At 45.1% G+C, this 12,686-nt stretch overlaps 1 protein-coding gene across 2 annotated transcripts in view; it reads left to right on the top strand.

Annotated features, from left to right (window-relative positions):
* TIMD4 (T cell immunoglobulin and mucin domain containing 4) overlaps nucleotides 1-12,686 on the top strand; it is a 61,372-nt gene that overhangs the window by 24,412 nt on the left and 24,274 nt on the right. Inside the window, exons 1-3 of one of the 2 annotated variants that reach the window (XM_010987251.3) lie at nucleotides 5,086-5,182; nucleotides 9,340-9,681; nucleotides 11,869-12,141. In XM_010987251.3, the coding sequence (XP_010985553.1) occupies nucleotides 5,125-5,182; nucleotides 9,340-9,681; nucleotides 11,869-12,141 (673 nt within the window). In that variant the 5' untranslated portion in view covers nucleotides 5,086-5,124. Of the gene's footprint in view, nucleotides 1-5,085; nucleotides 5,183-9,339; nucleotides 9,682-11,868; nucleotides 12,142-12,686 lie in introns of those variants that run through there. The other variant, XM_064484488.1, reaches the window with a different exon arrangement.

Below are 12,686 nucleotides of genomic sequence, written 5' to 3'. Positions count from 1 at the left end.
ATTGAGCACAGGGAGATTAGGTAACTTGCTCAGAGCCACACAGATACTATGTGGTCAAGATGGAACCCATGCAGTCTGATTTCCCAGCCCACAGGAAATCACAGAAAATAAGGAAGCTGATGCAAGGGTCACAGACTGAGAGGAAGCCAGCTGAGTAGACCTCCCTGATTGACAATAAGAAGGTTGGCAATACTCTAAGAGAATCCATGAAATTGCTCCCTTCTCAGGTTAAAGTCATTTCCTGACCTCAAGAGAATACACAGTCAGCGACTGTACAAGCAGGAGAAGACTTAAGAGATCATACAACTAGTGAATTCTGAACACCATTTTAATGAAAAGACTCCCAATTGTGCAATTCTTTTTTTTTTTTTTATAGGTTTCGCTCTCAAGTTCAATGATCATCTACCAAAGAAGGATTCCTCTTTGCCATCAGGACAGTGCCCATACTCCATCATGCGGCTTTTCAGGCCCTTGGTGATCTGACCTCATCTGTGGTCCAGTCTCCTCCCTTGGTACTTCCACTTCTTCCCTCCTCCTTGTGGTCCAGCCATAGTGAAATGGACACATACACATGCCAATCGTAGTCCTTGGGCCACTCTGTGGTCTCATTGTTGGTCTACACATAGCCCTATGTGATTTTATGCTAATTTTTTTCCCTTAATTTTTTGTTGTTGTTGAGAACATGTAAGTTCCACAGTTACTTCTAAATACTATAATACATACCTGAAGAGCTGAAATTCTTCAGTTAGTCACAAGTGCCTTGCAGTTATCACCACTGAACTTTTATATGCTCCTCACTCTGCCTGAAATTCTTTCTAACCCACCCCAGTCATCTCCAATGTGCTTTAGGTCTAGACTTTAACGGTGTCCTTGACTCTCTCCTTCCATCTTTGAAACTGGGCTAGGAGTCTTTTCCCAACAATTCCATGGTGTTCTGTCCTTTCCTTGTCACATCTTATCACAATGTGCTTTATTGTCTGTTAACTTGCCACTTTGTAGAGGTCCTTCTAGGTTTAGACTTGGGGGTCTTCTGATCCCAAATGACAGGAAGCTCAACACAAATTGGCTTAAGCCCCCAATGGGATTTATTGGCACACTGATGTGCCTTATTTCAGAGGCTCAAACCTTGTCGAGGTCTAGGTTTTGTCTCTTTCTCCACTTGCCTTCTGCCTGCTGGGTTCTCTGACCAAGCAGACTGCCCCCATTGGTGGCACGATGACTAACAGTGGCTTCAAGCTCATGTCCTCACAGCCCAAAGAACAGTGGAAGACAGAAAGGGTCCCTGTTGCTCAAAAGTTCCAGTAAATGTGATAAGGCTGTGTATGCTTGGCTTTGTTTGGGTCACTTGTCCATCCTTGAGCCAATCACCCTGACCACAAATGAAATCAGTGCCGACTGAACTGTGTTGACTGAGAAAGAGGGAGCACCGGGTCTCCAGAGGCAAATTCCACACACAGAAAAAGAAGTTGGCAGAGACATGAAACACTTAGGACTCATATGGACCCTCTCTCAAAAATAATATGCTTTAATATAGTAATACAAATGAAGCATCCAATATTAGTATGTTTGTGAATTCTCTGAAGCCTGTCCACTTATCCTATCTTGGAAAGAGAAGAAAACAAAGCTTATTCTATTTTCCAGTGCACGACTCCTTCCAGATTCCAAATTACTATTAACATTTTCATTTCTAAGATAAAAATATATGCACTTCTTAAAAAACAAACTTTTAGAACAGCTTCGGATTGACAGAGAAAATTGTGAAGATAGTACAGAGAGCTCCCATACACCCCACGTCTTGTTTCCCCTACTGTTACCATCTTACGTTAGCCTGGTATATTTGTTACAATTCGTGGATGAACATTGACAACCATCACTGACCAATGTCCAGAGGTATTTTGTAGAATGCCCTTCAGCTAGGCTGTGTCTGATGTTTTTTTCGTACCTTGACCTGGGTTGTGGGTTCTTGGGAGGAAAACCGCAGAGGTCAAGGGCCATTTACGTCACATCTTATCCAGGGCCGTACAGATAAGGCCATACTGTCAACATGCCTTATCTCTGATGTTGATGTTGATGTTGACCTCCTGCCAGCAGCAGGGTTTGCCAAGTTCCTCCGCTGTGAAGGTAGTCTTTTTTTCTCCCTCTCCACACTGTATTTTGTTGGGGGAAAGTTCACTGTGTCCAGGTCACAATTAAGGAGTGGGAGTTAACGCTTCACGTCCTTGAGGAGGGAGTATCTGCATGAGTTATTTGCAATTCTTCCAGGGAGATGTGTCCCTTCCCCCCACTTTATTGATTCAATCACTTATTTATATCCATCTGGGTTCATTGGTATTTATTATATACTTTGGGTTATAATCCAGTTCTATTTTTTAAATTTTGTTCCAGCTTTGGTCCTTGGGAGCTCTTTTAGTTTCTCCTTGTCCCTTTAACAATCCTACTGTTAAACTGTAGATTTTTATTTTAATTTGTTTAGCACTTCCATACTTTCCAGTGCTGTAAGATGCTAGACTCACCTTAAACATTTCCTGCCTCTGTCCTAGAATCGGCCACTTTTCCAAGGAGCTCTAGTTCCTTCTACTGGAGAGTGGTATCAGAAACAAAGATCTGGGTGCTAGGTGTGCTCAGTGTGTACATTTGACAAATTCATGTAGTCTAAATGACATGTAAATAAAACACTGTAAATTACTTAGAGTAATTTAGTTATTTTAAAAGGCTTATTACTAGACTATAGTAAATTCCTTTCCTCTTCCTTCTGATAAAATTTAAACTCTTCAAGTTTTTTTCTTCTGTTTCTTACCTCCATATTACTAATAATGTGCTTGGGCTGATAGTGTTTGATCAATCTAGGCATTATCTGTTGACCTCCTGTAAGGGTAAATAACAGTTTGACATTCTTGCACCCACCCACCCCGACTTTCTCTCTGCCTATCTTTCCAATGTAGTCATATAACCATTTTATGTTAAACCAGTAGCCAGAGTTTTTATAATTCTGACCTTATAAGTATCTTTCACATTGAATAAATGTACTGTAATTACATATTCTTTCTTTTACAACATTTTATTGTTCCTGGTTGTCATAATTGCCTCGTTTTTTCCGTTTTCTTAATTTCCTAATTATCCATCCAAATTCATTTCAAATGTTCTATCTGTCAAAGATTTACAAAATCTATTTTCAAAATACCTAGCAGTCTGAAACACCTCTAGTCGTCTGATTTCGTAGATGGGTTCCATTTTCTAGAAAAACATCCTTAAATTTACTTTTCAAACCTTCCACAAAATTTTGGGTTAAGTATAATGTTTTTAATTTCTAAGAGCTCTTTTTCTCTGATTTTTCCTTTTTATAGCTTCTCTGTTCTTTCTGTTTTTTTCTTGAAAGATATTTGTGTGTGTGTTTCAGTTTTCTTCTGCTCTTTCTGTTGCTTTTATATTTTTTTCAGACTGAAGACTTGCCCACAATGTCTGAAGGTTCTTGGTTGTCTGTTCATATTATACAGTGACACCCTAAAAACTAATTGATAGTGCAAGCACGTGTGACTGAGATTCGTGCACGGGTGCCTTTATTAAAGAGGGACTGGGTGATACTGTCAGAGGACACCCAAATATCAGTACCTTTGAGTGTTTTATTTGGGGCATTTACTGTATCCAGAGATTAAGTCCCCCAGTTTCCTGGGAATAGGGTGGGAAAAGGACAGTTCTGGGGTCATTCAGTGGAAAGACTGTCTCTGAGTCCCTCTCTTTTCATTCCTTCCTCCTTGTTTTCTGGCTTCTCTGAGTCCATAGCCTCACCCAGTATTTGTATTTTCACCAATACCTTCAGGGTGAGCAATTTGAAGTTTTAAGCCTTGTTTGGCTGGTTACAATCAAATAAGAATTTTTTTAATATCTTGAATATTCATGCATTCTTAAATTCCTTCTCTGGGGCTAGATAGGAGCTGGCCGCTGGTATGCTTGGTCTCATGGTGTATTACCCTCTGGGTCACAGATCCAAGAAGGGTGCAGTGATTAAGAGCAGGGACTTTGGGATCAGAAAGTCCTGGGTTTGAGCTCTGTTTGTGCAACATTTTTGCTGTGAACATCATTGACTTAACTCCTTTAAGCCGCAGTTTCCTCATCTGTTAAATGGGGAAAATAATACTATCTTTTTCTTGGGGTTGTGACCGTTAAATCATACATCTAGATCATGTGGCAGAGTGCCTGGCATGTGAGTAAGCATTCAAGAACTAACGAGGATGAGATGAACCTGTTTTAGAAAATACACCTGGTTGGTGAGCATTGATTTGATTCCTCCTCTAACAGGTTCTGTGGTGCTGGATGTATGGCTGAGTCCAGAAGGGTCATAAATCTCATCTGGTTCAAGCCTGAAACCCAGTTCATGAATTGTCTTTTGTGCTTTTCCCCACCCAGTGGCTTCACTCCCAAGTGGCGGAATTGGGCCCAGACCTTGGGCTTGTTTGTTACCTCAGCCTGTCTTGTAACTATCACCATAGGCTGCCTCTGTTGACCTTCTCTTTCCCAACCCCATAAACTCCGTGGTTTTGGCTTATGTGATGGCCAATGGCAGTCCTGCTTTTCTGTCTCCATTATCAGGGCAAGGGGGCCAAGAGTCTGGGTGAGAGAGAGCCCAGAATGGGAGCAGAGCCAAATTCCTGTCTCACTCTCCTTTGGCTCTGACACGGAGTCCAGGTGTGAACCACTACCAGAGGGGAGAGTTAATTGCCTTTTATCATCAGCTGCACAGTAGGCAGGAGGCCCGTGGCTGACGCATCTTTGACACACGCGTGCACACACATGCACACGCAGAGATGCGCACCGTGCCTGTAGGACCCCCCCCCACACCCCCCTCACACACACCCCACACACACACCCGAGCCGACAAGGAGGACACGTACGCCCACGCCGCCGCTCCACACGTGTGCACACACATGCTCACGGCCAGGAGAGAGAGCACAGCACATTTTATCACACATCCCAGAATGAGCAAGGCCCTTCAGGAGGGGGAAAGGGAAGATTATGAGGCAAAAAGAGAAATGAAACCCCAAGGTCCCGCCCTGTCAGCATTAACTGGAGTATAAGACATGGAATTGGGACAGACCGACAGCTTTCTGGAGCCTGCCAACAGTCACAATGTCCCAAGGGCCTCTGATTCTCTGGCTGGTGATGGAGCTCGGGCGGCTTTATCTGAGTAAGTGTCCACAGGCCGTCCACGCCGGCGTCGCTGGGATGGATTCACATGGCTGATCTGGGCCTCGGCGAGGCAGGAGCCCACTTCATGCCTGCCTCCACTCGGGTCTCTTCTTTGGAGAGTTTCTCCCTTCCTTTGTTATACAGGGTTTATTCTGAGACCGGTTTGGGGATTTTAGGGTGGGAGTATTTAAGTTCATACCAGAAATGGCAATTTAAATAGAGACACAGAAATAAAGGGTCAGATAAAATGGGGAAACTTCCTTTGCAGGTATCATTGGCACAGTCAGAGCCAGGGGAATTTGTTCTGGTAAAAGCCCTTATTATAATTCTTATTTTTCTCTTTGTCTTTAGGAGTTTTTGTTTGCTTCTTGCTTTGTTTTATTTTGCTGGGGGTCAGGCGTCAAGGTGAGGTTTACCTTTTCCACACGTTGTTCCCAGGTTTGGGATGATGCAAATGTCCACTTGGCATGGACCCTTGTAAACCTTCACATCCTGCTGCTGTAGGGCAGAAGGCTCTGGGCTGAGCGGGAGTCAGGTCTCGGTCACTAACCACTGACATTGGGGACAATGGCCCTTCCGTGCATGAAATGAGGGACCTGGTTAAGACCAGTTTAACTATCCATGATTTTAGGATTAGACAATGTCTAATGTCCCTTGTAGTTTTAAAAGTTCATCGTTACCTGCACATGAATCTTTCAAATGTGCTTCAGGTGTAAACACCTACATTCCACGAGAAACAAGCCTCTGTCATAGTGTTCTTTCGGCCTTTCTTTCCTCTGTAACTCCATGCATCCTCAGGTCTCCACCTAAGTCAGGCTTTTCCTGACCACCCGTAGCTTCCTAACTGGTTTAAGTGGTTCTGCTACGAGTTCCAGTCCTCCCTGGAGTCCCCCCGTTAGGGAACTTGTCACCCCGCAGTAATTGCTCACTTAGCTTCCTCTCTCCCCAGACCCTCTTTTGGAGTTAAGGGGATGAAAGTGTTTCCTGTCATTTTCTTTATCATTGTTTTTGATTGGTCTTTATCTTGTCCGGGGAGCTGTCGGCATGGAGGGTTTGGTGATGCTGAAAGTTGCTATGTCCACATTTCCAGCTGCCAGCTGGACACTGACTGAGTGGGCTTCAACTGTACTAGAAGAAGGCAGCATCTGGTGAATGATCTCTGTTTGGTTTTTTTGTGTGTGTGTGCCTTTTTAAAAACAACCGTTTTAGAAGACACTGACTGCTCACACCTACCGAGGATCAGAGCAAGATGTGCTCTTAAAAGATGCCAAGTCAAACCCTTCATTCCGTAGATGGTGAAACCGAGAACTCAGACTGGGGAAGTGCCTTGCTTAAGGTCACCAGCTAGAGAAGGAACCAGGCTGGCACCGGAATCTGGGTTTTTGCTACTATCCTGGGTGATTCCTAAAAGAGGGAAATTGGTTTAATACCAATGATCCTTTGCTCCAAGGATACTTTTACAGCTGGAAGGAATAGTTTCTTATCCTAATTATAAATTCTGAAGTGCTTGGTTACTCGCACTAATCGTTTAGTAATTTCATGTGGCATCTAACACTTCATCTCGTCAGAACTTGAGAAGCATTTCTGAGGTGAGGATCATCTGGCCCCGCTGTTTTGTGGTGGTAATAAGGTTAGGATTGTTGTGGCTGTCTTCCAAAGAAAGCAAAACCAGTAACTGGCAGAGTGAGGTTTTCCTTGTAAGTCTAATGGGTGTTTTACTGCCACACCTGCTTCCCTTTTTTAAAAAACATTTATTTTTAATCTAATGAGTAATACAGAACCCCCCTTGGTGGAAAAATTAAAATGCTGTAAAGCTAAAATCCCTCTCACTACGACCCCCAACCCCAGGCCCTCGCCTCTGATCACGGACGTACTGACAGAGTTGGCTGTGTAGTCCCACCAGAAACTTTTCTAGACATTTACCTGCACACATCTGTGCCCACAAAAATCTGCGAACGGGTTTATTTATTTTATAAAAGAGTTTGTTCTTTATGTGTCTGTTTGAAATTTCCCCTTTTCATGCATTCATAAGGCTTGGCGTTTTCACGCCGACGGATACAACTCTGATTCTATTAATTTTCTAGATGTGGTTCCATGGAATGACTGTGCCGCAGGTTGGCCACGCCCCCACACACGTTGTTCATTTCATTGGCGTACCTATGACGCTACGGTCACGTTGGCAGATGGGTCTCCTCGTGCACGTGTGCTTTTCTAGAATAGAGAACAAAATAGGAAATCGCCCAGGCTCAGGTAGGTCACATGCATATTTAGTGTTGACAGAAACTGCCACGTTGCCCCGGAATATGGCTATTTGCATTCACACCCCACTTCACTCCAGGTAGGCTAAGCCATCTCCTAGGTCCCTGTCTGGCCAACACTTGATATTATCAGTGTTTTAAATTTTTACCAGTCTAATAGGTAAAATTTACTGGCCATTCATATTTCCTTACCTTTGAATTGCCTGTTTTATCCTTTGCCAGTTTTTCTATCGAGTCTTTCTTTATGAGTAAGTCTGATGCCCCCTTCTACATTGTGGTACTTGGGAAAATAAGACGTTGAATCTCCAGTAGAAATAATTCTGTCCCATATTTTTTATTAATTTACCAAATGTTCATAGGAACAAGCTCATATTTTAGAAGGTATTGGTTTCAAGTGCGCGGGTTCTGCACAGCTAACACAGCTGAGGGTGATGATAATTTTTTTCCTGGCTTCTTGCGGGGCTTCCACAGCGTTTGTAGTCTGTGAAACATCTCCACTGTGGCAAAGGAAGGAGATGATGAGTTCAGGGAAGGCTCCAGGCTGGTCTGAATTTGGACTGACCTTTGATCATGTGAGTCCACTCTGAAAAACCCAGCAAGTATCTCGTTTTGCTTCCTCCCTGGGCAACTCTTAAGGCTCTGCTCACCTTCTCCCAGAGAGGAATAGCTGGAAATTTGTGACACCTGGGTCAGGGAGAAACAGGGTGCTGCTGGCCATGTCTCATACAACGTAGCCAACGGGGTTCGCAGCGCTAGTGGGTGGAAAGCCTTACAGGAGGATACCTTGAAGATCACAGTGAGCAGAGATCTAGGTACCCAAGAAGGAGCAGGATGTCCTCCTTATGATCTGGAGCTACATTTGCCTGGCTCTCCCTTCAATAGCATGATTTGGTTTAGAACAATCACTGATGCTCAGTTAAACCAAGGGGCTTCACATTTGCTGCAGTGAAAATGTTTCACAGATCCTCAGAGATGGAGATAGTCTTAGAAGAGGCTGTCCGGTGGTCCTCAAACACTGAGTGGTCAGTGACATCAGAATGACCTGGAGAACTTGGTGATGTACACTTCCACGGATCTCAACCTCAGAGATTCTGACTCAAGGTTGGGCAATAAAATAGGTAATTTTAGCAAGCTCCCCCAGGTCATGCTGAGGAGCAGGTGAAGTTGGGAAACACAGATACTTCATTCTGGAGATGGTGATATGTTTTATTTCATAGAGCTAACATGGTTAAACCTAATCCTCCAGCATTTTAAAGTCACAGCTGCCATTCTAAATAACTCCTGTGATTCTCCTCCAGTTCTAACATTAAAAAAAAAAAATCCACAAACTCTGCCTAAGTTCATATTCTCTAACAACAAATGATCCAGAGCAATTAATTTCTATATCCAGCAGTAAAAGGGGAGTTGGACAGCGGAATAGAGTTGAACAGGCTGTCTTCCTGCCATGGCCTGCATGTGGAAGATGGAAGGAGACCCATTTGAGGCATCCAAGTCCGTAGGACATGTCACTGCCTATTGAGATACACTGGGTAGAGTGCTGGTTTGGGGACCTTGTTATATGAGTTAGTGGAACTGGGTTAAAGAGTCAGGGTTTTTCACTGGAGAATTTACTGGTGTATTGAATGGTACTCAAGATCAGAGTTTTTAAATCGGCAAAAAGGTCCTGCTGTGGAGATGAGTTCAGAAACTCAGGTGGTCAACTCTTTCCACTTGAAGGATGGAAGGGTGTGGGGTTAGGAGCTTAGCAGCAGCGAAGGGCATGCCAGAACTTGGGCCAAAGAAACGTGCACACCACGACTCTTCATCTTCCCGGCAGTATCCATCTGCACAATCCCTGTGGAGCATATTTGAGAGGTCTGAGCACCTCACCACCTAGTTTTCTCATCTTTCCTCACAGCTCCGGCGGCATCAGAGATTGTCGTGACAGCGTTTTTGGGTCAGTCAGTGACTTTGCCCTGCATATACTCCTCCTGGTCTCATCACAGCAACAGCATGTGCTGGGGCAAAGGCCAGTGCCCCAAATCCAGATGCACCGAGGAGTTTCTCTACACCGACGGGTCGCGTGTGCTCTGGAAGAAGTCAGCAAAATATGCACTTCAAGGGAGTATCGGGAGAGGGGACATCTCCTTGACCATCTTCAACACCAACGAAGGCGACAGCGGTGTGTACTGCTGCCGCGTAGAGGTGCCTGGCTGGTTCAACGACGTAAAGAAGAACATTCGGCTGCAGCTGCGGAGAGGTGAGCACCAGGGGCGCGTGTCTGCGGAAGGAGAGGCTCCGTGGTGGATGGGTGACGGATGGAGTCAGTGGGTGGTGTTGGAGAGGCTGGAGCTGCTTCAGTAAAGAGTGGGCAGATTAAATCGGAGGCGTGTTTACCAGTAGAGGCGCCACAGTCTGGAGCAAGCTCCCCTGGGAGCCCAGGAGGCCGCAGAAGTGAGTGAGGAGAGGGTGAGCGGTGGGGGAAGGGAGCTAGTGAATTGCAGGTTCCATCTGAAGCAGCTGCTGCTTATCAAGGGGGCCGCAGAAATTTGGGCCCAGGGTTTGCTGGTCTCCCCATTTTGATGTGAACTATATTGATTTTGGCATCTTGGCAAAGATTTCAAAATTTTCAAACATACTGGGTGAATGAAATAAAATGTGTCCGTGGGCCAGCTTCAGCCCATTAAATGAACAGTTTGCAACTTCTGGCAGAGGGAACAGGTGAGGGGGATTTGGAGATGGTTACAGCAGGTTTGAAGTGTTCTCTCTGTGACTGTCGGTTGCTTTTGATGAAATTGGAAATATGGTGGTACTCCTACAGACTGGAGCTGCTTGGGCGCGGCCTGTGGTTGAGGTGCGCTAGCAACGATCGCGTTTCCTGCTTGTCTGGGATGAGGCGTCTCCACGTCGGCTCCGTGTTAACCTGCACCAGGGATGAGGGTTCCCTGGCTCTGTTCCTAACGGGACTGGCATCTTGGAAGGCAGGGTCTGGCTATCCAGACGCTTAACAAGCATCTTGGGTGGCTCTAATTCTCTAAAATTGGAGAACAACTGATGTGGATGCTTCCCATTAGAGAGTTTTCATAAGCATTGGTGTATGGGTCTCTCAGAGCCACTTTGTGAGACAGAAGGTGTTATTCGGATTTGTTGAAGTCAAATGATGCCAATCCAAGTCTTCACTTTTCAAGCCTGATATAACCAGCTATTTTATAAAATACTGGTTGACCTCAATACTCTATGAGGTCACATCTAAGTTCACTGGCAACTAATGGTGCCTTTCTGATCCATTAAAGTTAATGGAAAATTGGCAATTTAAGAGAGGGTTGTATCTGTAGAGTAACTATAGCGAATGAACCCAAATTCAAATGTTGACGGGGTGAGTGGTGGACATGAACCAATCTTTAATGTCTGAAAGAGACTACATTTTCACCCTATGTTGCCTTCTTTGAGCTTGCTTTTTGTGTGTGTTTTTTTTAGATTTTAATTTAATTTTATTGTAGATATAATTTTATTTATTTTAACTAGCATGAGTTCTGCCTGAATCACAAATTTTCAAGTGTGCAATATACTGTTGTTAACTAGGGGTACAATGAGTGCAGCCAATCTCTAGCGCTCACTCACCTTGCGTGACTGGAATGTTACGTTTGGGGTCCCTTTTGATGCGATCGTCCATTTACTCACTCATGCAATGTTTCTGCACCTGCTACATGCGGACACTGTGGTAGGTATTAGATTTGTAGCTGAGAACAAAATGAGTAGCAACTTTCTCCTCATGGAGCTTACAGCATACTAGGAGAAGCAGACATTAAAGAATGATCAAGAAAGAGGTGTGTCGTTAGGAAATGCAACAAATACTGTGAAGGTGAAGTATGAGAAGGCAAAAAAAAAGTTGTTATTCTAGAACATGGATGACCTCCTTGCAGAAGTGTCCTTTCAGCTGAGACTTGAGGGTTAAGTGGAAGTTAGTCTAACGCAGAGAGAGATGTAGGGAACAGTAGGTACCGAGTTCCTCCAGCTGGAAGGTCACTAACTGGGTCAAGGAACAGAAGAAAGGCCAGTGGGCTGGGGGACAGTGAGAATAGTAGACTAAGACCTGAGATTGGAAGGAAAGATCTAGACCAGGTGGGGCCTTGTGGGTGAGGTCGGGGGCTGGGTCTTTATCTTAAGGGCAAGGAGGACCCAGTAAAATAAAGTTTTAAGCAGGGGACTGACGTAATTAGTTTTGTCATTAAAATAATTACTCTAGCCACAGTGTAAAGAACAGATCAAAAAGGCCAAGACTAGAGCTAGGAAACTCAGTTTTCATAGGCAAGACAGTGGAGCAGGCACGTGGACCAGATGAAGGCAGCAGAAACGCAGAGACACGGGCGGATGCCAGCTGTATTTGTATTGTTTCCCTCTTCCTCTGTCTCCGCTTGGTACCAGATGTGTCTTCTGTTGGTTGCAGCTCCCCCCACCACGCGTGCAACAACCACCCGCCGCCCAACCACCACCACCACCGCCGCCACCACTCCTGTGATGACAACCCTAGCTGTGCTTCCAACAACGGTCATGACTACACCTGAGGTCACAGCCAGGGAACCACCTCAGACGGGAACCACCACTGCCCTCACAGCAGTGGCAACCACGTGCCCTCCAACAACACTGAGCTCCCTTCCTGAGGAAGACACGGTTCTTCTGACCCCTGAGCTTCCCACCGAAGGGCCCATCCTCACTGCAGGTACCTGGGTCACCTGGCCATTCTGTACCTTCTGCTGGTCACTTGTAGCTTAGATCCCTGGGAAGAGGGCTCTCCTACTGAATGGGGCAGCCCAGCAGTTTGCTCTGCGGTCGGTGTGTGTCTGTGTCTGCGTCTGTGTGTTAGTTTGCTAGGGCTGTCATAATAAATGCCACAGATGGGGTGGCTTTAAACAACAGAAGCTTACTCTCTCCCAAATCTGGAGGCTAGAAGTCTGAGATCAAGGTACCAACAGGGTTGGTTTCTTCTGAGGCCTTTGCCCTTGGCTTGTAGATGGCTGTCCTCTCCCTGTGTCTTCTCATGGTCTTCCCTCTGTGTGTGTCTGTGTCCTAGCTTTTTATAAGGACACTAGTCAGAGTGGATTAGGGCCCATCCATATAATGTCATTTTACTTTAATTACCTCTTTAAAGGCTCTACGCCAGATACAGTCACATTCGGAGCTACTGGGGGTTGAGGCTTCAAGATACAAGTCTGCAGGGGGACAAAATTCAGCCCATAACTGTGTGTGTGTGTGTGTGTGTGTGTG

The sequence above is a fragment of the Camelus dromedarius genome, chromosome 3 (genome assembly GCF_036321535.1).
Source record: "Camelus dromedarius isolate mCamDro1 chromosome 3, mCamDro1.pat, whole genome shotgun sequence".
NCBI lineage: Eukaryota > Metazoa > Chordata > Mammalia > Artiodactyla > Camelidae > Camelus > Camelus dromedarius.
Note: the sequence above shows the minus strand (reverse complement) of the source record. Positions and strands in the feature narration are given on the sequence as shown.